General features: G+C 39.5%; 1 protein-coding gene across 1 annotated transcript in view; it reads right to left on the bottom strand.

Moving 5' to 3' along the window:
• Positions 1–19438, bottom strand: part of ERAP2 (endoplasmic reticulum aminopeptidase 2) — a 35909-nt gene extending 16471 nt beyond the window's left edge. Inside the window, 9 exon segments of the mRNA XM_068533914.1 lie at positions 176–244; positions 2567–2698; positions 2933–3064; positions 4411–4524; positions 7394–7548; positions 9633–9753; positions 11550–11684; positions 15213–15351; positions 18865–19438. Of these exon segments, the coding sequence (XP_068390015.1) occupies positions 176–244; positions 2567–2698; positions 2933–3064; positions 4411–4524; positions 7394–7548; positions 9633–9753; positions 11550–11684; positions 15213–15351; positions 18865–19415 (1548 nt within the window). The 5' untranslated portion in view covers positions 19416–19438.
• Between the last annotated feature and the right edge of the window lie 5036 nt (positions 19439–24474).

The raw sequence follows: 24474 nt of genomic DNA, 5'->3' as shown, positions 1-24474 counted from the left end.
CACTCCGCTAAATGGCCTGAGCATTCCTTCTTCAGGCAGCTTTGTTTCAAGGAAAACTGTGGAGTCTCTATTTCTCTCCAGTTATTTAAAGGGACAGTTGGGCGGCTTTACGCACTCACTTTGGGCCAGGTGGTGAGCCAAATCTCTTCTACTCTACAAGTCTCTTTCTACTTACTGTGCTGCTTGTTGTCTTGGAATCGGAATAACAAAATCCACCAGATGCAGAATCACTTTCTAAACAATCCTAAAAAAGAGTAAAAGAGCGTTGCCATTTTGGGCACTGATAGTTGGCTGAATATGCATATTAGACATGAACGCAGACATTTATTAGCATAGATCTATGAAAATTTAATTCATCTAAACATGGTAATAAGCATAGCAATTCATTACAGAATACATAAAATTTACTCTTTTTGTTTTATATGTATAACTGATGTTATGTGACACTATGCTGAGTTAGGTATTCTCAGGAATTTATCGTTTTCCTACCACAGTCTCTTTTTTTTGGGCTGTGTTGGGTCTTTTTTGCTGTGCACAGGCTTCCTCTAGTTGCAGCGAGTGGGGGCTACTCTGGGCTTCAGTAGTTGTCACTCACCGGTTCTAGAGCGCAGGCTCAGTAGTTGTGGCGCACGGGCTTAGTTGCTCCGTGGCACGTGGGATCTTCCCAGACCAGGGCTGTAACCCGTGTCCCCTGCACTGGCAGGCGGATTCTTAACCACTGAGCCACCAGGTAAGTCGCCCACAGTTTCATCTGGCATCAGAAGGGGGTCAACCAGAATTTAGGACCTTTAGGGGAAGTGTGGATGGGAGACTTCCCTGATAACTAGGAAGAAGTTGTGATGTAATTGAAAGAATGAATACTGGACTTAGAGTCAGAAGACAGATTTTAAGTAATGACTCCATCATTCACTTGGTATATGATCTTGAGCAAATCTCTCCCTTAGCATTAGTTTTCCCATCTGTAAAAATGGGGTAAGAATGCCTACCTTACCTTCTCGAGATGGTTATAAGCATGAAGTGACAAAAATTAACATAAGAGTGCTCACAGTTAACCTAAAAGAATCCTGTAATTATTGCCCAAATATCTCCTTTAATCCCCTTTACACCCACTGCCCACACCAAAGACAGATTCTTCCTTGCTGAAAAAAGCTTGGTTGATGTCTACACACAGAGACACCTACACAAGTACACATCATAGCAAAGGAGAGGGAGAAGGAGAGGGGAGAGAAAAGCAATGTAAGGCTTGTTGTTGACAACCTGAGGGAGAATTGTGGAGAAAGAGCATCTGGATCAGCTGCAAGAGGTGATGAAAATGGATAAGGAGCATCTTTATAAGTATTACAAAGGATGGTGTAATTTGATCCCCTTTAGGGTTTTCAAGAAATGGGGGTAAAAGATTTGAGCTACTTTGAAAAAAATTTTAATTATATTTGTCTCTTTGACCACAAACTCACACATAAGTTAAACCTTGAGGGTCCAGACTTAGTAAGAGCACAGAAAAATCAAATGAGATAATGCACATGAAGTTTCTTTTTGAACTGTGAAGTGCTATACAATTATTGAGCAATATTATTACTGCCCCTGGGACATATGTGCTTATAAAGGAGAGAGGACCTCTTCTATGTACAATGACTTAGGGTTCTTCTACCTGCAGGCACAAGCTCTGCCAGTTCATTACTTCTATAACAAAGTATTGTCCTTGTATTTGAAAATCTAAGAATATTTTAATAATGATTAGAATCATCTGAGTTGACTGCATGTTTTCTCTGTCTTACCTACTATACTACATGAATCCCAATGACAAAGAGACCGTATGTTCTTTGATCAATCATTAACTGATTATAGGGTCAATAGAATGCTAAGGGCCTGACATGATTCTTTCTCTTAAGCAAATTTTGTTTATTATTATCATTGTTATTATTGAACCAATGGAAACCAATAAAAGAGAATGTCACTGGATGGAACAGATTCATAAGTGCACTTCTAGGCATTCAGCAGAAAGGCAAACCAATGAGGGCTGGAGCTGTCTACAAGGAGGAGATGAAATCTCAGCTAGATCTCAAAAGATGGACAGCACCTGAACTGTTGGAAAGAAGAGAGAGCACTTCAGGTAGCAAGAGCACTAGAAACAGAGGCATGATGACAGGGATTGAACAGGATTTCTTCCTATGAGGGAGGAGGTGTGTCTCACTCAACAGAGAATACAGGTTGGGAAATACATTTGAGCAAGTAGAGTTCAACCTTAAATTTGGGAAGAGAAGATCAGGTGTTACATGAAGGAATTACAAAGTCATGAAAGATTTGGGGAAAAAGACAAAAGTGTAGGCTCAACCATAAAAGGGAAACCAATGGTCAAATATTGAACCCTTGGGGCTAAACTAGTGTGGCATCTTGGTCTAGTAAGGTGCCAGAGGAAAAAAAGAGGTGCTGCCTGCTTACCCTTGGCAGTGTGGCAAGTGAAATAAACATTTGTTGCCTGACAATGTAACTATTTATAAACCTTCATAATTAGCTTGTCACTTTTTAGGCTTAACAGCAGTCTACTGTAACTTAACAGAGGACTTACATTTGACAAACTGCTCCACAAATCATCATTCTTAGCATTTCTATAGCTGAACTTCTTTAAGTAGTGAATAATTCCTTTCTTGAATTTCTCCTCACTCAGAAAATCCTTGAGCATATTCAAAATACAAGCTCCCTAAAATACAAACAAAAGCAAAGAAAAAGAAGATAAAGGAAAAGGTAGCATATGTTTTTAAAGGAAGCTTACATTTTATGGAACACGAGTAACGTCTGATAAATGAACAACAAATAAAATAAAAAGTGAAACAGGTAGCAATAACCTGGCACCAACAACTTAAACTGTTGATGTACTGGCCTCATTATATTTCTCCCCAAAGCAAAGCTTCCACTAATCCACAGCATTTACTACCTTTTCATAGGAAAGAGCATCAAACATTTCCTTTATTTGAGTAGAAGTTTCTGCTTGATTGGAGATAGGACGGGATGAATTTAATGAATCTCTGTTAATTACTTCAAAACACATGTTCAGAAAATCATCATCCTAAACAGGAGAGAAAGTTTTTTTCAATTTCCATTTGACATTCTCAAAGCAATAGGAAACACGATAGGTTTTATAAGATATTCTCAGAAGTAGAAACACCTTACAAGGTGTTTCTTTCCCCTTATATATCCCCCTTTCACCAATTCTCTATTTTGTAAAGGTATAAATTCGACATTCCCTCAGATACTGCCTGAATGTTTACCATGAGCCAAGCCCTTAGATACAAAAATAAAACGAAGTTTCCCATTTAGTGAACACGTGCCATGAGCCAGGATCTTACAACCATCATCTGCAATCCTTTCAACACCCTGCAAGGGAGATGCATTATATACATTTTACAAGTGAGAATGTATGAAGCTTTGGGATTAAACCACAGATTTAGCACATAGCAAGTAAGAAGACACTGACTTTGAATCCATGTCTGTCTGTAATTGTACTGGACCAAATGTCTACCTCAAAGAGCTAATTATCCATTGCCAACTGCCTTGATATGTGTTGTTCGGACCCTCTTGTGTCTATTAAAGAAGACATGTTTGCAGAAATCTTTTCACACATTTTGGGGAAATTAACTAACCCTTTGGAAATTCTGGAGCAGTGCGTCCCCAGTCATGCTCAGTTCAGGTTACATGTCAAGAACTCTGCAACAGGATCTATAGCCATGGGCATTGTCTTGTCCTATGTCATTGTATACGGACAGTGATACTTTCCTCTCACCCCACATACACAGCTGTATATTTGTGCTATTTTCATTCTCTATCCACAGACTTTAGGGTGAGGGATTTATGTTGACTGCTCTCTAAAACCTCCGGTGTCTCATCCAGTTCTATCATCTGTGTTATGTGTCTCCCACCCCATTCATATGCTGAGGCCTTAGCCTCCAGACTGTATTTGGAGATAGTGCCTTAAAAAAGAGGGGACTGAATTAAAATGAGGCCATTAGGGTGGGCCCCAATCCACTCTGACTGGTGTAAGAAGAGGAAATTTAAAATCTCAGACACCAGAGATGGGTGAGCACAGAGAAAAGACCATGTGAGGACACAGTGAGAAGGCGGTCATCTGTAAGCCAAGGAGAGAGGCTTCAGAAGAAACCAAACCTGCCGACACCTTGACCTCAGAGTTCTAGCCTCCAGAAACGTGAGAAAATAAATTTCTGTCGTTTAAGCCACCCAGTCTGTGGAATTTTGTCATGGCAGCCCTAGAAAACTAATACAACCTGTTTACACAAAACAAAACACCATAGATTCAAAGACTCAATGCTATGTTCTCTTCGGCATTCTCTAAAAATTTTAGTAGTAAATTAATGATTCCTTAGGGCATACAGTATGACATACAAAATTGTGACTTACAAATTGTAACTCTGGATATGTGACGTTAACAGAGATAAGTTCCATGTATGTTGCAAAACCCTCATTGAGCCAAATATCATTCCACCATTCCGTTGTAACCAGGTTGCCAAACCACTAGGAGGAAAAAACTCAATGTTATCAGAAGGTAAACAAATCTAAAAAATTATTAACTATAGCAAAAAATATAATGGGCGGTAACTTCTTTCTTTTAGTAGCTGAGGCCTCTTTTCTATCTTTGCTATCCTTTTCACTCCGCACAGCCCCCTTCTACTGATGTCCCTGCCTTCGCCTCTCTCCACATTTTTGCTTCCTTCACTTCCCTTTCTTTTGTGTTCATATTGTCTCCAACTCCCCAACTTCCATTATATCCTCGCTATATTTCCTAGATATTAGATTTAATATTAAGGAAGAAAATGAGACATTTCATAGGGTACATTTTGCACAATAAGTATAATCTCATCTTGTCATTGACTTATGGTGATGGTCTAAGGGGAAATATAAGCCAAAATATTTTTGGTGAAGTCACCTTTTTATATGAAGTAGCAGGTACTTAAAAGGATAAGAATTCATTTAGGACTTTCAGATTGTTACACAATATTAGTGATGACCAAATTTACTTGTTGTCCTCTGCCCCAATTTACTTCTAGGGATTAACTTGGCCACTAAGGTGAATAAAAGTCTGAGATTTTAAATATATATATAAATAAAATTAAGAGGATGCAAAAAGATAATCTAAATAGAAATTTACCCTTGACCTATATTTAATCTGTAACACATTTTAAATATTATTATTTTTATGTATTATTATATTTTATCTATTTGGCCTTTGTCATATTAGTGTGTGTCCGGTTTATCTATTTTAGGATTGCAGTCTCCAGAAAGACTGGAAGCTTAAACAATAAGATTCTAAGATTCAGAAGAGCCTTGTTACAGTTACAGAACACAAATCACTAGATCTGTAGCTTCTAGCAGCAGTTCAAGCTCTATACCTTTTCTTACAGCCCTCAGATCATATTGCAAGTGGGCTCCAATCTTCTGAGGGGGTTCTGTGAGAAGGGACAGCGGGTGTTTCCTCAGTTGGAGAAGTGATGAACACAAGAAGTACAAGCTGGTTATGGTCATTTCACCCGTCAGTAAAAGTAGTTTATTCATTCATTCAATAAATATCTATCGAGACTCTACTATGTTCCTGGCTCTATACCATATGTTAGAAAAACAAAGATGTATGTCAGATAGCCACTGCCTCAATACAAATGGTGGAGGTCAACTGGTAGACATATGCATGCAACCAAGCATTATTGGCACGATGATCTATGTCTGTACAAGGGACAGAGGAGATTCCAGAAGGAAAAAATCAGTTTTGCTGGGAGAGTGTGTAGAATAACTGGGAAACGATTCATTTCCTTAGTCTTGCAAGTGGTCCTCAGGAATATTGGAAGTGGGGTGTGCTCTAAGCAGATCAGGTAGAAGGAGCAAAAGCATAGAGGAATGATACAACCTCGCCTGTTCAGGTAATGGCAGGTAGTCTGGGATGGCTAAAGCTAAAGGTGTCGTTCAGAGATGAGGCTGGAGAGGTGGAGGCGAGCCGGGTCCTCGGGGCCTTGTTTGCCACGCTATGGATCCTTGACTCACCCAGGCATTGAGAGTCTTTGCCAGGGTTTTACACAGAGGAGTGACATAGTCATATGGAGATTAATGGGGAAACAACATAGTCAAGGCCAGGGGGCCTGCTGCTTCAGCCCTGAACACTGCGTCTCCATAAAAGAGAAGCTATTAAAGGAAGGCCTTAAGGGAGGATGGAGCCTCAAAAGTAGAGCTCTCTGATTATTTCCCTATGAACATTGGGTAGAAAATTAGGAATACCCAGACTCAGTTAAGTGCTTTAGAGCTTCCAGAGACTAATGATCAAAACCCCTAAGATGGGCCAGAGCAGAGATGCTAAACCAGAGGAAGCTGCTCATATGTTCTCAAAATACAGCGCTGAGCGTGGCTCCTATGTAACTGGGTTCTTAGTTTGCTGCTTAAAAAAAAACAAACAAAAACAAACAACCCCCCCCCCTTATTATTATTATGGTCATGATAAAGGATAAAGTTAAACATTTAAAAATAAGAGATTTTACGAGCTTCTACAATGGAATGATATTTGCCTACATGGTAAAAGAGAATTTCCAGTGCCTTTAATAATTCACTGCATAATGGGGAATTTTCAGAAATGAAATAGAGTGGAAAAAGTGTCTGATATCTGTAGAGCTAGTTTTATATTTGTATGTTTCATATTTGTATGTAATACAGGGTTGATAGATGGGCCTTGGAAATCTTATTCTGTAAGAAATGGTAGCAGTGGTGGTCATTGTCACCATCATTAATAACTAACACTTACTGAGTACCTACTACATGACAGACATAGACACTTACCTGTAATCCTCACAACAGTTTCAAGAAGCAGGAGCTATTATGAACTTAATTTTATAGACGAGGACACTGAAGTTTAGAGAGTTAGGTAATGTGTCCAGGGTCAGCAGCCCATGAGTACATGGACTTGAAAATACTTCATTATGGCTGAATAATCACAGATTCCAACTGAAAGGAGATTGATTTTGCCCGAGATTGGAATGCCACCGTATTAGAGGGTATAAAGGGAAATATTTTTAATAGAAATCTCTATTTGTAGGGTTTCTAATTCTGTGCTTTATGTATCTGCATGGTCTTCACTTTTCTTTGCTAAAAGACATTTGGAGGCTTTGCCTTGAAGGGTTTTAGAGGATATAGTGGCCACTTCTCTTGTGATAAAATTCCTGTATGAGACCCATTGTCTAGAGATTGAACATTCTTCTACTTGACATATTATGTTTGGCTTGATAATCCCTAAGGTCCCCTCTAGAAGTAAAATGACATGATTTTACGTTGTTTCAGGGATATTGGTGGTGGTCTGCATAATGCTCTTTTGAACAGATGCTAAGAGAATGTCATGAGTGCCAGGTACCTGGTGTGCTAGTTCATGAGCTATGACTTCGGTGACCCACAGTTTATCAGAAGTAGAAGAGGTCTTGGGATCAAAGAGCAGTGACGTCTCTCTACATGTGACAAGGCCCCAATTTTCCATGGCTCCACTTTCAAAGTCAGGAATGGCAACTAGATCTAAGAAATAAGAACAACCACACTTTATCATTATGGCTTCCACACCAGAAGTGGGATTTGCTTCCTCCTCAAATATGTTATGATCCATTCAGTATATATAAGCAGATTTTCTGAAAACATCAAGAGTGTCTTAACATTGATATGGTGTCTTGTAGTTGCTGAAAATAATCAGTAACCATTATCAAGCAGAATAAAGTCTATCAGTAAAGTTTTGGTTGTAGGTGAAGTAACCTATTGACATTTAACCACTTTTTCCTAAAACTAAACTATGAAAATACCTTGAGTGCATTACTGCTGAGAAAAAAATTCATTTTAAAACTCTCCTATTGTATTTTATATTAGTACTACAGAAAAACTTTGAAAATATGAGGTATCAAATAATTTCTAATATGTCTGGAATTCAACAAAACATATGATGAACTCACTTCTACAAAAAAGAAAAAAAGGGGATTTTAATTTCAGGGGAACACCTTTTAGGAGCATATCTATAGTCAATATTTCAATCAGTATTTCTAGAGCATACAGCCTCTAAGTGTCCTTCTAAGGCAGTAGAGGAAAAAAGCTGTAGGCATCACTTCTTTCTGACCTCAATTTCCTTTTCAACATTGATATTTTCTCTACTTCTTGACAAAGTCTTAGGGAAAAAAAGTGAAATTTAATCATGTTTAAGCAACTCAGATATAACATAATTTATATCATATCTGTGTGTGAGTATATATATATATATATATATATATATATATACCCTCTGCCAATGACTTCATGTAGATTAGAAAACTTCTGGCTAATATTTAATCTTGGACTTCTTTCTGTTTATTCTGCCAGGCCATATTGGAAAAAATACTGCTCTTTGGCTGAAAAGAAAGGTAATTTTTTAAAAGTTTGAAATAAATCAAGTCACTTGGCTTGCGATTACAATATCTGGAATTAGTATTGGTTAATTCTAGTGGATAAAATCAAATATTTATAATGCAATCAAAAAGTAAACTAGCACTAGTAAAGATTAGTATTCATTAGCACTTCAAATGTGGGAATGACTCCTTTTCTAAATTGCATTGATGATTTTATATTAGTTATATTATTTCCCAAAGCCATTAGAAATGCTTATATCTGCTTTATTTTTTCCTAAGCTGCATGTTTCCTTTCAGTTAGTTTTATTTTAAATACATTCACTTCATATGATCTTCAAGGGTGCATTTTTCAAGAGCGATCTTTCCTTGATTTTTGACAGAGGACAGCAGTGGACTGTGGGTAAACTGATTTAGTATATCCATACTAAAAGGTGTATAGAACCTGCGCTATAATAATACAGTGAGACTCAGGATCTGTAGGGACAACCCCCTGGAGATGTCTTCTGATGGTCCCTTTTAACTCTCTAAAACTGTGTGGAGGTTGGGCAGGAAAGGGGAGGAAGGACATGGTAAAGTGTGTGTTCTAAAGTCCCAAAGAAAAAACAATGTTTTGTCATTGTCAGAAACTCTAAAAATTAATCTATATAAGTTATAAAATTTAAGTCATGGTTTTTATATATTCTGCAACATAAAAATCACAATTTTTATTTTTTAAGATAGAAAATTAAAACCAACCAAGATAGACTGTGTGTATTTCCTATATAAAAATCTACGACCACTACATTCAAATGATCTATTTCCTCCAAATCTTTTTTTTTTTTAAGTCTGTGCCACAGTCTTATCTTCCAGCCTCAGACACACAGTAGATAACAGATGGAGGGACAATTTTCAGCTATTTACGTAAACCTTCGGCAACTTTTATAAAAGATTGCTAGTCTTGTACAAATATGGTATAGAAGAAAATATATGCTCCAGAAAATTCATCCATTTAAACCTAATATAAAATGCAGATATTTTGATATTAAACCTTATAAAAGAATAGAGAAATGAACCACAGTACTTGGGCTTCTCATAATACTTTATTTTCTACACTCTAGGACCATCTCTGAGGTACAAATTATTGCTTTCTGGGCTAACTGAACATCTTCAGTGCTCATTGAAATCACATACTAAGAGGGACGAAATCAAAGTATGTTCTAAAAATAAAGATGATGATGTGGAATTTGAACCTACCCAGTTTTGCGAGTGGATAGTGGATATCAAAGTAATTTTCGTAGAAGTCCAGCAGCTTCAGTGATGCTTCCAAAGCATAATGTGTTTGACTCCATTTGTCTGGGGCTGCACGGATGGACACCTGGGAAAGTTGGTGGGAAGAAGTGGTCTTTGAAGGACAGCTCCTTTGCACAACTCCATTCCTAACAGCCCCCACCCAAACAAAGGCAGACTGCATTTTTCAAGAAATTATTGAGATACCGTTAAACATGTTGTCAACAGGGGATAAGATGCTCTGTAAAGTATTAAAGCAAGAATCACTCTTGAAAATTATAAACAACCCTTTATTTTCTGTTACAGTACTTTCCCTAGGTGCTAATCTGTACGTTTTAAGCTATATAAACCCATCACCTCATGAGAGCCCACTTCAGTTCATCACTATCATGTACTCTAGCACTTGAGAATAAACCTTCCAAAATTATGACCACCAACACAATTCAAATGAAACATAGTTCTATGAGGTGGAAAGCCTTCATGAACTTATTGGAACCACCCTCTGTCGCGTTTTCTTTTCTTTTTTTTTTTGATTATTGGGGTTTTTTAAAAATTAAATTAAATTAATTTATTTTTATACAGCAGGTTCTTATTAGTTATCTATTTTATGCATATTAGTGTATATATGTCAATCCCAATCTCCCAATTCATCTCACCATGTCGTGTTTTCTTTAAACTCAAAAATGCCCACATATGTTCATTGACTCCCTGCAAACTATTAGCTATTAAGTGGAAGAAATAAAGTTAGATTCCAGTCTTCTTGGGTTTCAAGTACAGTGTTGCTCTCATTTCATAATCTGCTTTCATGCTCTGACTTAACTGAAGTTCCTCAGAAATTTTATAAGAAGGATATATTAGTGACCACAGTGGCGTACCAGGCACTGTGCTAAATGCACACATGTAAAATCTAATTTAATCCTCTCAATCACCTCATGAAATAGGTGCTATTGTCTTCATTTTACAGATGAAGCAATGGAAACACATGGAGATTAAGTAACTTGCTTCAAGCCCCCCGTGTAGAAAATTGTAGAGCTGGGATGTGAATACAAGGAAGCTGACAGGACCCTGTCCTCTGAAGTAAAGTGCCATCTGACCTCTCACACATCTATATCTCTGCACATATATATATGTGCAGAGATGTATGTGGACACATTGCTGATAACATGTATCTACATATCCAAAGGTATAATATGTATGGAAATTGTAATAGCCATTTTATTGCTATTTGTCATAAGCATTATTTTATGTTTCTTTGAATGTGTTGTTATGTCTATAACTTGGTTCCTCAGGGTAAGGAGTTCTTTTTTATTTTTCATATCTTCACTGATAGTCACGAAACTTTATAATTATTGGGTACTGTAAATTTTTGTAAACAATGAACGCTGTAAAAATTATGAAGACCTCCTTTCACTGAGGAAATAAAGTTATAGAAAACAATTGGAAACAATGTAAGTGTCCTAGAATAAGATGCTGATTAAAAAATCCTTATGGTACCTCTATGTAGTAGAGTACAATATTATTAATTATTAATATTATAGAAATATTTAATGGCATTTAATTTTTATGGCATATTATGGTGAGCTAAAACAATCATATATTATTTTGTAAAAAGTATATATAGTTATATACAGTATATACTGTTACTATATATACTCATATACTGACAGATTTATAGAAAATACTTGGAAGGCTGACACAAATATTACCAGTAATTATATCTTGGTGATGGGATTGTGGGTAACTTATTTTATTTTTTAACTATCTCTATTTTTGTAAATGAGCATGATACTTTGATAATAAGGAAAATAACCTTAAAATAAAGAAAAGCTCATTGCCTTCAGGACACTATTCTGCACTGTGTATGAAATGAGAACCCAAACTCACCTTGACCCCTGACGAGGCTGTGCCACTCACAGAGTTGAAATCACAAACTATGTAGGCTACAAGGTATGTACTCATTTTTACAGTAGTTTCAAAATGATCTTCCAAGAGGCCTCCTTCAAGTTCAATCGTCTTAACCTACAGGAAGGGAAAGAATCAGTATTTGAAAACTGGAGTATTTTACAAGAATGCCTATGACGTAGGCTACGTAAGTTAGAGGAAAGCTTGATGTTCCGAAGGACGTGATGCCCTTATAGGAGATCAATGGACCCTTCACAACATTCTGTGGCTTCACCTCCCTCTATTTCTTTTATCTCTAGACTTCCTCGAAGACACAATGTACTATTTTTGGGATCTCAAAATGATATCTATTTTGTTGCTTGAAAGCATAAAAATATCTTAGATGCTTCTGCTTTCTTGAGATGCAATAATCTCCAACACTGGCATCAATTCAAGATTTGTACTTCTAAGCAAAAATGCCAGAGAAGAGTCCTTTTCCCTTTGTTATATAATAAATAAATCTCTGTTGCAGAAGGAAATGGGAAGCAAAACTGTGCTAGATGTTTTGCATTATCTTTTAATTCTCCTACTATTTGTGTGTGAGGTAGGTGTTATTTCACAGGTGAGGAAACAGTCTCAGAAATGTTAACTGAATTGCCCAAGATCACACGGCTAGTTCCACAGCAGGACCAAGATGTGGATGTGACCGTGTGACTCTAAAGCCATTGCTCATTCTTTCACTCGCTGTGTGACAGCTTGAGTCATAGTCTTATTTTATCTTCACTCCATTGATTCAGCAATGAAAGCGGTCAGGCCAAGGAGATCATTAGTGATTTGAGCTTCTGCCTATCTACTGAGGAAGTAAAGAGTTTTAAGCCTATAGACTGGTCAGCCGCATCCATCAAATTCACTGAGTAATTACTGAATTCTATCTTTATTTGCCCTGGATAGCTTGTCCCAGAGATGGTCTTCACCACGGTATGATGCCCCTAAATTCTGAATGGACACAGATCCAGTCATCTGAAAATACTACTTTCTTCAAATTGAAAACAATTCTTAGACTGGCTTGTCCCTCACCCTCTCCAACCTCCTTTTAAGGCATCTGGTTTGTGGCAGTGCTAACCACGGACTATTGAGCATATTTTATGTGTTTGTATAAGATTGCAGTTTGCTTTGGCGAGAAAAAATAGCTTGAAGTATTATCATAAACTGCCTTGCCTATGTCAATGACAAATGTGTGTGCTATTAAATTCTACAGGATTTGATTTTACAGAATTCTATCAAAAACTCAATTCCTAAGTTTCAATAAAGCAGGAAACACTGACCGAATACTCTAGGAAAGGTGGCAGCATGCATAGGGCTGTAAGTTTTACCTCTGTCCAGCAAGTTAATTTTGTCCGACAATACTCTTTTTTAGGGGTCTGATTCAACCAGAGTTCTATGGGTGCATACTCCTAGCAGATGAGAGGGTTATGGTAGGAGCTGGGGAGGGGACGTTATGACTGTGGTCCTCTGACCAAACTCAGCAGCAAGACCCTTTAGTCAAGTGTGTAGATGGGTGAGGGGAGGAAGGGGAAAGGTTGTGGGACTGTGGGGAAACGAGTCTGTGACACTGGACAGCTGGTGGCAGAGACAGGAGACAGGTGGGCATTCCCTCTGATTTCTCCCCTCCCCCCCCAGATGAAGACGTAGTCCACGGAGGCTGAGTTTTGTTCAGGAACCTGGAGTGACCCATGTTGATCAACATTGCCTTAAATGGAAGTATTTGGGCTGTTAGTGTAAGTCCTTCCAGGATGGTGATGTAAGCTCTAAGTATAAAACACTTGTTGCTAGAGAAGGATTTAGCTGTCTTCTCAATTTTGGCAGGATTCTACTTGCACAGCAAGTGTCACCAGCAGGTGTGTGTTCCCTTAAGGAATGAAGGGGACAAAGACATGCCCAGAATATATGCTGCCTCTACTAGTGCTTGGCTGACCACCTCACTTCCTAGTGTTCTTAACTTGTATTCCTACATTCTTAACTAAACAAATTGAGAACTTAGTATGTGTTGCTTCTTCTCACCAGTCCGTAACCCATCTTAAGCACTGCAGTTATTATCCAGAGAGTATGATTGTAGCATTACTTCCGTTCTCCTTTGTTTGGATCACCATGAAAGCCTGGGTTGGGCATGTCAATGAGAAGCAGAAACTTAAGCCAATATTTGCTGAAAAAGGCATGATCCAGAGAACTGGCCCAGTCAACTGAGGCAATACAAAGTTCAAGGATTATATGAAATATTTTCAAAGTTTTCACTTATTTTTCCTAAATATGAGAAGTTACTGAAGGTTTCTAAAGATAGAAAACTGAGATTCTAATATAACGAACTGACAATTTATGTCTGCATCACATTTTAATTAAAAGGCATTACTACCTGTATTTTTACTTTATCCTCCATGATTACTCATGTGAAGAATTCTGTTAATAAAAAGCTGCCAGGAAAGAGACTGAACTACCCTTAAATGAACATTCGGTTCATAGAAAGAAGACTTGGAGCTAAGTAGCAAATCCTTTTTACCTGAAAATGAGTAGGCAAATTAAATTGCTGTCTGTATGATCATGGAAAAGCTGTGGGATATATGTCATGTGGAGTTGTCACTTTTCCCCTTGATCTGCTCTGCAAGTATTTCAAAGCAAACACTTTTCTAGCATGAAACAGAAATCTGGGGGAAATTCAGCTTCTAGCTTATGGACTCATTTCCCCCCTTCATCCATAGAGGACAGTCACCGTGGAGGGCAGAGAGGAAAATAGGGTGGAGTCACTGGCTGGGTTATGATGATCTGGCTGCTTTCTGAGCTCATCCTGCTGAAGCACTGCCAGGAGAGCCTCTATTTTTATCCTACTTTCTAAGTGGCAATGGGGAAATATTTTATATTTCGTTCAACAGCTCAAAAGGCAAGCATATCATTAGTGAGGAAATATCAAATGAGGCTCAGTGTCTACTGTGTCATTCAGAGTCTCTGCATTTTGAGTATAAATATGACTCAAATAAAAGTGTTCAGAGGTCTCTCTCAATTAAAAAAGTTTATAACTATGATATATGATTTTCATAAATAATTTTAAGCACTACTCGTGGAACTTAAAAAAAAACTTTTGACGTTATATCACAGACTACTAGATCAGAATTTCCAGGATGGGGCCCAGGCAAGCTTCTCTAGATCCTTACCACTCCAAATGTGGTCTCTGGACCCGCAGCAGTGGTATCACCTGGGAGCTTGTTAGAAAGTCAGAATTTTGAGCTTTACCTCAAGAACGACTGAATCAGAATCTGAATTTTAACAAGATCCTCAGACAACTCATCTGAAAATTAAAGTTTGAGAAGTGCTGTTCTGGGTGATTCTCAAGTTCATCGCTAGCCAAGTAACACTGATTTAAAAGAACTCTGCCCCCGTATAAACACAAGTAAAATATAAATCACTTTATTTAAAAAATAAAGCTTCTTGTGAAACAATGCCCAAACAGAATGATGTTAAAATCTAGATGGATTGGGGTAATGTAATATGTAGATGGATCAAAAACAAATTAATGGCTTAAGTCCTGAAAACAAAAAAAATATTAAAACACAACAAAACAAAGACCAAAGTTCATTTTGAGAACAATTCCCCAAAGTTTCTAAAATTGGCAAATACCTTTGGCATGTTGGATAGGGCAATGTGTCTGCTCTCTCTTCTTATCTTGATTGAAAAGTTGGCTTTGAACAGTGGTTCATCAAAGCAAGGGAAAGCCATTCGTGCCTGGGTTGGCTCAAAATCCGTTACTGCAATTGTTCTGTGAAAAGAAGTACATTCCAGAAAGAATACACAAGTGAAATAAAAAAAAAAAAAAAAAAGAAATGAATTTGTACCTTCAGAACACAGCTTATCAAACCTGGAGGTGATATGTTTGATTTCTCAAACTATAACCTTAGAGAATCCAGAATCTATTTTTGAAGAAAATGAGGGTAAAATTTTGTTTAGTAGCTGCCAATCATGACTAATGCATGGTGCTGGGCACTCTATTTACATGATCACCTTCATACTCATAGCAGAGAAGGATATTGAGGCTCAGAGAATTTGAGTGACCTTACCAGGACCCTTAGCTAGTAAATTTGCTGAGATAGTCATGCCCAATTTGACTTCAAAATTGACTGGGAAATTAATAGTTTAGTGCCATCACTAAACCTGAGTGGGCCACAGTCAGACATTTGAATACCTGTGAGATGAGTGATGCCTTAGGTTGTGTTCCCAGGAAGCAGATCCTGATTTATAAGAACATGCTGCCAAGAGAAACAGGTAAAGGAGGGAGGGAAGCAGAACAGGGAAGAGGAAGAAGTCAGGCCAGGTGCCAGCTTCAGCTTCATCCCTGGGGAGCTCTGGAGTGGAAGCTACACCTTCAAGTTTTCCCCTACTGGAGGCAAGGAACTGGGCTTTCATATTCTGTATCGTCATTGGCTAAGGGTCTTCCTGGGGGACCCAAGCTTCCCCCCAGACACGTCTAGCTCTCTCTGCTTGCCGGCAAAGCAGGTCCAGCCTTCAGACTATAACAGGTAGAGAGATACTCTGACAATCTCTATACCCCATCACCTTGATAATGCTTGAAATGGTATAATTACAGATTTAGTCTTTGGGCTTTAAAGATTTAATTAAGCAGCAACTCTGGAGAGCATATTTTGATTGAAGAAGGAGAGCAGAATAGAAAAGCTCAAGGGACAGGTAAAGGGTGAGAAGGGCCAGGAGGAGGAAAAAGAGGGCCTGTCACGATAATTCTGCCTCAGTCTACTGTATTTCTATAATACAGACTGGAAAAGTGAGACTGGGGACCTAAATGATTTGTTTGGGGCCTCGGTGTTACTTGGATTCAGTAACAGGTCCTACAAAAGTAAAGGAATCCCAAGTACCTGGAATAATTTTTACTAATGTGAAATTTTGATGATAGTAAGTCTGACAGTGGAAAAGCCAAAACTTTAAGATCTTTTTTGCTATTTACACAATTTCAGTGCTGCATGCAAAGTAGTGACTTACTGCTTCTCAAAGAATTATTGTTGACTGAATTATTTTTGCATTTTAAGTTAAGTTGTATGTCTATGCGTGTGGGTGTGTATTGTGTGTGTGTGTGTATGAAAAAAAGAGAGAGAGGTAATAAAATTCTGTTGACACTGTCCTGCAAATCATCCTGCATGCTAAGACCTACTAGGTGACTAAGTATGAAGAGGGCTGACTAATTAATCATAAGAGGAGTCAGAAATAGCCTGCAGTTAACTGTGGGAGGCATGTTACTTTCCAAGCTTCTACTCTAAAAAAATCCCCCCTCTGGTCTCCCTCATCTCCCCAAATTATATCCTTAAAATGTATTTCTTTTAGGTGGAGGTTTTGTCACTTGAAAAAAATGAAATAAACCATCACTGGTCACATGGTACCTCAGTGAGAAGTTGAGGTTTCCTATCCAATACTGTGCTGGACCTGAGAACAGGCCTCTGAGAATTGAGGCTGCAACGAGGGGAAGCGTCCCCAAGGGAAGGGGAGGTGGGCCTGGGGAAGGGCTGTCCTCAGCGGACTGCTGGGGGCTGTGGGGTGGGCAAGTGAGCTGCAGAGGGCAGTGAGCAGCTGAAGTGGGGAAGGGGAGGTAGGCAGCAGACACTGCGGGGCTAAAGTCGCCTACCAATATCCACTCTCCTTCTTCAGTTCCAGTAGAATCCTGATTTTGTTCAGGAAAGCAATCTGTCTGATGAAAAAGTCACTTGTCTAGATTCTCTTGCAACTTGGTGGGCACATGACTTGTTCTGGCCTAGTTGAAGTCATTGGGTGAGAAAGCTTGGTAAAAGGAGTCAGACTCAGCTGGAATGTTTCTTTTTGCATTTTTCTCTCCCCCATTTCCCCCTTTTCCTGCCTGGAATGTGGACTTGATGCCTAGAAGTGCAGAAATCATTTTGTATTAGGAGGAAAGTCATATGCCAAGGATGGCTGAGCAGAAAGATACGAGGAGCCTGGGTCTTGGATAATATTGGTAAACACTGTAGCAAACCTGGGATGCCCTACTTCTGGATTTCTTGCTGCATGAGAAAAACAAGTGTGTGGCAAAGCCATTGTATTTGGGGTTTCTCAAACTGGCAATTGAATGCAACTGATAAAATGTAGGAGAGCACTGAGACCAGGCTCCTCTCCCCTCTGAGATGGACCCTGGCCCTGGACAGCCAAATCATCCCCTCTATGAAGCATCCTTGGTTCCTCTCTTTCTCTTGCCTTACATAGTCAATGTCAGCAAATTCTGTCTGTTTTACACTTGAAAACAAACACCAAGTTCAATCACTTCACTCCATAAGCAGCACCACTAGCCTGGCCCAAGCCAACATCCTTTCTGGCCTGAACAATTGCAATGACCTCCTAAAAGACTAATCTGCTTCTACTTTTTCCTCTCTATAATGTACCATCAACATATACTTGATCTTTATAAAGCGTACATCACATCAGAACTTTCCAATGACTTCCCATGGCCCCTGAGTAAAAGCCTAAAACAAGAGGCTCTAAGTCTCTCTCTACATGATCTGACCCCTCTCTACTCTACTTCTCTCCCTCTCTCATTGTCCTTCATCTCTCAGTCATTCCTGCCTTACAGACTTTGCACTTGCTGATGCCTTTGCTGGGAACACTGTGCCCTTAGATGTCCTCCTGAAAGTTCAGGTCTCAGTTTAAATGCACTTCCTCCTCACCAAGAACTTCCCTGACCACTCAGCTAAATTATTCCCAATCCCTAGTCTATATCTCACCACTATACATTCAGTGCCTAGAACGGTGCCTGGCACATAGCATGGGCTCAATAAACATGAGCTGATCAAATAGACCATATTTCTCAGTTCTCCAGACTGACTTGTTACTGCCTTCTGGATTTGTCATGCTGTTTCCTGGGCAATGTACATGCTCTCATTTCCTCTCTCCCAACCCAAATCTTACGTACATTTCCTTTTGGTCTCAGATCAAGTCTAACCTCCTTCGAGAAGCCTTCCATATTTCAGCTCTCTCTGCACTGACCATCCTTTCCCCTAGGAGATAAACATGTCAGTCTCGTCATAGTCATATATTGGCCTTTCCTCCTGGTTATTCTCTCTCTAGCCACTTATGCCTCTGCATTCTGTGTTCCCATCTTTATTGTGATTTCCTTTAGGAATGGCAGAGCTTCTCCTTCTGAGTTTCCCCACAGTTTTTTGGGCTTTTCATAAATGACTACTGAAGCATGCTCCTGGCAAAGAGACATAACCCATAAGGAAAGTATCACAAAAGACTGTAAACAACTGGAGCTACATCTTACCTTGTTTCACCACCAAGAGTTCTGTATGTGCTTTTATAAAAGCCTTCAAAACCATCAGCTAGCTTGGCCTGGAAGTCAATAGCCACAGAATATCTCAGGTCAGCCATAAGTTTCTCTGGAACCAGCAGTGCAATTTGTTCATGAGCAGGATAACTCAAAACAGTTAGCTTTTTCCCTGGTTTCCTGTATCTCAAATCTTCCTCTGACTGAAGAGTAGCATTCATGATTTCAAGATCTTTGCTGTGCAAGATGATGAATTGGGTGGCACCTCGAACCAAGACTTCGATCTTCTCAGATGCAACAAAGTCCAGGGAGGTGAGATTTGGGTGGACAAAGAGGTCATAGTGGAGGGGAATGACCATGGTGGGGAGCCTTAGCTCAGGCCAAGGAAATATTTCCCCATTGGTGGCTACTGGGAAAGCCCCACGGTCCTTATTGAACTGATCAATAGATGAACGTGTGAACTGAGAACAAATGCATATTTGGATGACTGCTGAGCAGTAAAATCCTATGTAAATATTAAATATTAGTTTTCTGCGTGAATTAGCCATTACAGCAGAATGGAATACTAAATCTATTCTCTAGAAGACAAGTTAACATCCAGGCTAAATCTCATAGTTCTCCATAGCACCGTGTTGGCTCCAGTTATGTCACTCAGGATCTGAACAATATGTTTCAATAAATGGACTTAACCTAGAAAGAAAATAAAAAAAACATTTATAGCATGAAGAAAAAGATTTCAATTTATAAATATAACTTGAAAAATAGATGGGCATATGTGAATTGGACCAAATATCCACAAAATAAAGTAGAAATTGTTATCATTTGGGTATTATAAATAAAATTTTTTTAGAGCTCAATTGAAGGGACTCTGCCTTAAAATTACATCTATGGAATCCCCTCTGCATTCTGTGCAATGGGCAGAAGGTAGGTGTGTAAATTCATTGCATGTTGAGCATTTTTAACATTTGGTTACATCATTTTAAGAGTGTGTCTGGATACCTGGACGTAAACTGCACAGGTGTCTCTATTTTGTCTTAATAAGTCATGAAGAATGCTCAATATTCTTTGGATACCAGATATTACTATTATCAATGGCCTTGAACTTCACCTCTTTCAATAAATAACATTAGCTGAATGGCCCAATTCTATGGTTGCTGGTATAAAGGATGCTGGTCAAGCTAAGTGTTTACCCTCAGTTTATTTCCAATATATCAAAAGCCATGGAAATAAAATTTCATTTATAATATTCAAACAGAGTATTTTTAAAAGTTGCTTTGGTCTTCCTCATCTCGGGCTACCTTTGAAAACACAAATCAAACTGAACTCACTGCCTCTGTAAATAAAACTGAGACAATCTCTTCTTGTTAGAAGGGTAGCACTACAAAACATAAAATAAGGACAAACAATATATGTGGTTAATTTAGGTATTCAGTTCTGACACCCACCCTGTCACCTGCCTCTATTTACCTTCTCCCTGCTTCAACTTAAACCCATGAATGGTTTCCTTTCCTTTTCTTTTTTATCATTAACACATTCTTTTGAATTAATTGTCTAAACAGTTACTTCAATTTTCCAATTTGCAATATTAACGCAGATAAACAAATATTGTTAAAGAAACAAAGAAAAAGAAGAAAATAATGGTTAAATAACAACACTCCTCCCCTCTTTTTAGACAAGTATTAAATTATTGCTACCAAATCCCAATGTTCCAAGGGCCTCTGATATATCAAACCATAATTGGTCGATTAGCTTGAATTTCTGATGGTTTGAAAAATGAAATTACTTATTTGTTAGGTCCTGGGCTTGGGAATCAGAGTGCCTGTGTCCCAACTCTAGCTCCATTACACTTACCTGAATGATCTTGGGCAAATTTTCTGATTTTTTGAGCATCAGTTTCCTCGCCTATAAGAGAGGGTAATGGTTGACACTAACATTGAGAGGATTAAGTGTAATAATTCATGTGAAGAATATGGCATAGCACAGCAACTAGCATGCAGGAAGCATGTAATGAATGTTAAACATTAAATTTTTATTGTGGTTACTATAACTCACATTCTCTGGCCTAAATTATGGCGCTTTACCCCCCACGTGTAGCAGACACACCCAAAGGAAGTTATATTTTTTTGGTAAGAGAGGAGAAAAAGGCCTTGATATTTACTCATGTAGTCTTTAACTTTAGAACTGATAAGAACTTTAAAGGCCAGCTAGTACAATTCCTTAGGGTCCAGATAAAGAAACCGAGGGTGAGTGATTCTCCCAAAATCACATAGGAAGTTTGAAGGAGAATCGGGACTAAAATACAGTTCTTTGACCCTTTGTCTAATGGGTTTTCCATTATACTGTGCTTTAGTGCTTTGAACAAAACATCCGGAGATTGAAGATATAAGAACTACAACAAACATTTGGGAAAAGCTAAGAGAATCTCCAAAAGAGAGTGAGTCAGTTAAACAGATTCTTAAATAAAATCCTATCCTTAACTGCACTGCACAAACTTTCCAATACCGTAGTGCCAGATTCACCCACCTTCCCCAGATCCCCACCTTAGGCTGCAAGAGCTCCTCAAGACAGAAGTTTTATACCTTCAGTTCAGGTCATTATTCTCACTGAAAAAATAATGATTTTAAGACAAAATCAAGAGAAATGTTGATGTGTTACCTTAATCAGGCCGTTGCAGATTTGAATGGAGGGAAATTTCTTTTTGCTTTCACTTTCTATTAGGGTAAGATTCAGAACCGTTGCATAACTGAAATTAACAAGCAGCTTCAGAGTAAGTCACACCCTGGCAAGGCCAGGTAGGGCTCCAGCGATCCCAGTGACTGCTGCTTCTGCTGTTTTATCCTCCCCAACCCCGTGTCCCCAGGTGAAGCCTTCAGAACCTAGTTTTTTTTGTTTTGTTTTGTTTTTTAATGCTGAGTTATTTTAAGACATGATCTTTAATTCCTCACTGTGCTGTGTTCATATTACCGTGAAATATGACCTCTGTCCATCCACCTGGAAAAGGTAACTCCCAGCCAGCTTCTATGGCCTTTAACAGAGACGATATATACCCCTTTCCTATGTCTATAACCTCCTGCCTCCTGGGCATAAAGGAGCTATTGCCCACCTTGATGCTCTCCATCTTTCTTGGGCCTCCTTTTCCTCACCATCCTGGATATGGGCCTTCCACAAAGATAAAACCTCTGTTCTCTGCTCTTTTCCCACTTTACTCTTTCCCTCGGAGAATATGTTCAAGCGCAGAGATTTCTTATTTTCCCTCACCCATCCCACATTTCCCTCTCCTGATCTCTCCTTCCAGGTTTCTGCTGCTGCAGTTCCAACAGGCTGATAGACTGTCTTCATGTGGATGTTCTGCTAACCGCTCAAGCAATGTCTTCGTCCCCAGATCAGAGCCTTTTGCTTTAACTTCATCTGCTTCGAGCCTTCCTCCACTGTCTATGATTCGACCATATCGCTATTTTGATTCTGCTCCACTCCAGTTTGTTACCAAGTTCTCTTGATTCTTCCTTTTTTAATCTCTTTTTATCCAGCTTAAAAAATTTTTTTCCCACAGTCATTAAAACAGTCCAGGTTCTCATCACTCCTCACATCAGCCTTCAAACAAGTTTTGCTGCTTCTCACGATGTGTCCTTGCAGTCCTCTTACACGATGCCCTCCAGCAGATAAATTATTTCAGCCACTGCTTGAGCATGCCACCCCTGTTCCATACCTTTCCATGGTTTCCCCCCGTTTAGACAGAGAGGCAGTTCCCCATATGGAGACCCTGCGAGGCCCACTGACAGCCTAAAGTCCACATGACCTCTTTCAAGGCCTGTCTGATGTTTTGTTTAGATCCTAGTGCATTAAAGGGCCACGCTGGCACACAAGTGTTGTTCTCGAGTGAAGTATAACGAGCTTGGTTCCTACCGTCTTCAGGCCTCCTTCACACACTGGTTTTCATGCCTTGTCCTGCTGTGCATCTCTGTTTGCAACCTGTGTTTGGTTCAACATTCAAATGCTGCCGTGACTAGATCCTAGTTAGCTCTTGAGCCTCCATTTCTTTTCTCTTGTTATATTTTATCATTTCAACCTGGATGAAAAACTTGATAAAGTAGAAGGAGCAAAACCAAGGAGGTAGCCTATACCTAGGGCCAGAGGCACAGGCCTGTATAGAGTCCCTCGGAGTGGCATTTCCTATAGTTAAAGGGGTACAATGGGTGGGATGGATGGAAACAGGTGACTGGGGAAAAGGGGACAAAAAAGAGGAGGGACCATGGGCCAGTTCTTGGAAATCGAATTCTGCAGCGGGGGAGGGGAGGGGTGAAGGAGGTATAGGAAGCTGGGGGTAGTTCTGTGACATTGTCACAAGCCCCAGCCCAGTTGTGTGTGTCTGTGTGTGCTCAGAACTCTCCCCGACCCATGAGAACAGAAGTGATGACAGAGAATGAAGAAAGGGGGCCATCAGACTGAGCTACTGAGTCCCAGAAGAGGAATCTGAGTAGGGTTTAGGTGACTTCATAGTTTATTGTTTAAAACTATCTCTCGCCAAAAGGGGTCTCTAACCTTTTTTTTTTCTTTTAAAGTTGAATTCATACTGTATTTTCAGTTTTTTTTTTTTAACTTTTGGGTTTATTTATTTATTTATTTATGGCTGTGTTGGGTCTTCGTTTCTATGCGAGGGCTTTCTCTAGTTGCAGCAAGTGGGGGCCACTCCTCATGGCGATGCGCGGGCCTCTCACCATCGCGGCCTCTCCTGTTGTGGAGCACAGGCTCCAGACACGCAGGCTCAGTAATTGTGGCTCACGGGCCCAGCCGCTCCGCGGCACGTGGGATCCTCCCAGACCAGGGCTCGAACCCGTGTTCCTCTCATTGGCAGGCAGATTCTCAACCACTGCGCCACCAGGGAAGCCCCATCTAACCTTTTTATTTCCTGTTAAGAGAATAAGCTTTGGGATGCTTGTTGCTTAGGGAATTCACATGTCACTTCACCTGGTCTTCTGATCTGTCTCTTGCTCAGAGACTCTCCTTACTGACTCTATCTAAAAGGAGTAGCACTCCCCCCTCAATCCACCCCTGCCGCCACCCAGTGTCTATCCCCTTAGCCTGCTTTTTTTCTTAGCTTTTATCAATTCCTGAGAGTAAACTATGTATTGATTTATTTGTTTGTTTTATGTCTCCCCATTAGAACATAAGTTCCTTGCAGGCAGGGAGTTTGTCTGCTTTGCTTGCCTCTTTTTTTCTTTTTTTATAAATTTATTTTATTTATTTATTTATTTTTGGCTGCGTTGGGTCTTTGTTGCTGCGCGTGGGCTTTCTCTAGTTGCGGCGAGCGGGGGCTACTCTTTGTTGCGGTGTGCGGGCTTCTCATTGTGGTGGCTTCTCTTGTTGCGGAGCGCAGGCTCTAGGCACACAGGCTGCAGTAGTTGTGGCATGCGGGCTCAGTAGTTGTAGCTCATGGGCTCCAGAGCACAGGCTCAGTAGTTGTGGCTCACGGGCTTAGTTGCTCTGCGGCATGTGGGATCTTCCCGGACCAGGGCTTGAACCCGTGTCCTCTGCATTGGCAGGCAGATTCTCAGCCACTGTGCCACCAGGGAAGCCTGCTTTGCTTGCCTCCTAACACCCGGAGCCTAG

This window comes from Eschrichtius robustus, chromosome 2 (assembly GCF_028021215.1).
Source record: "Eschrichtius robustus isolate mEscRob2 chromosome 2, mEscRob2.pri, whole genome shotgun sequence".
NCBI lineage: Eukaryota > Metazoa > Chordata > Mammalia > Artiodactyla > Eschrichtiidae > Eschrichtius > Eschrichtius robustus.
This window is presented reverse-complemented; position numbering and strand designations above follow the sequence as displayed.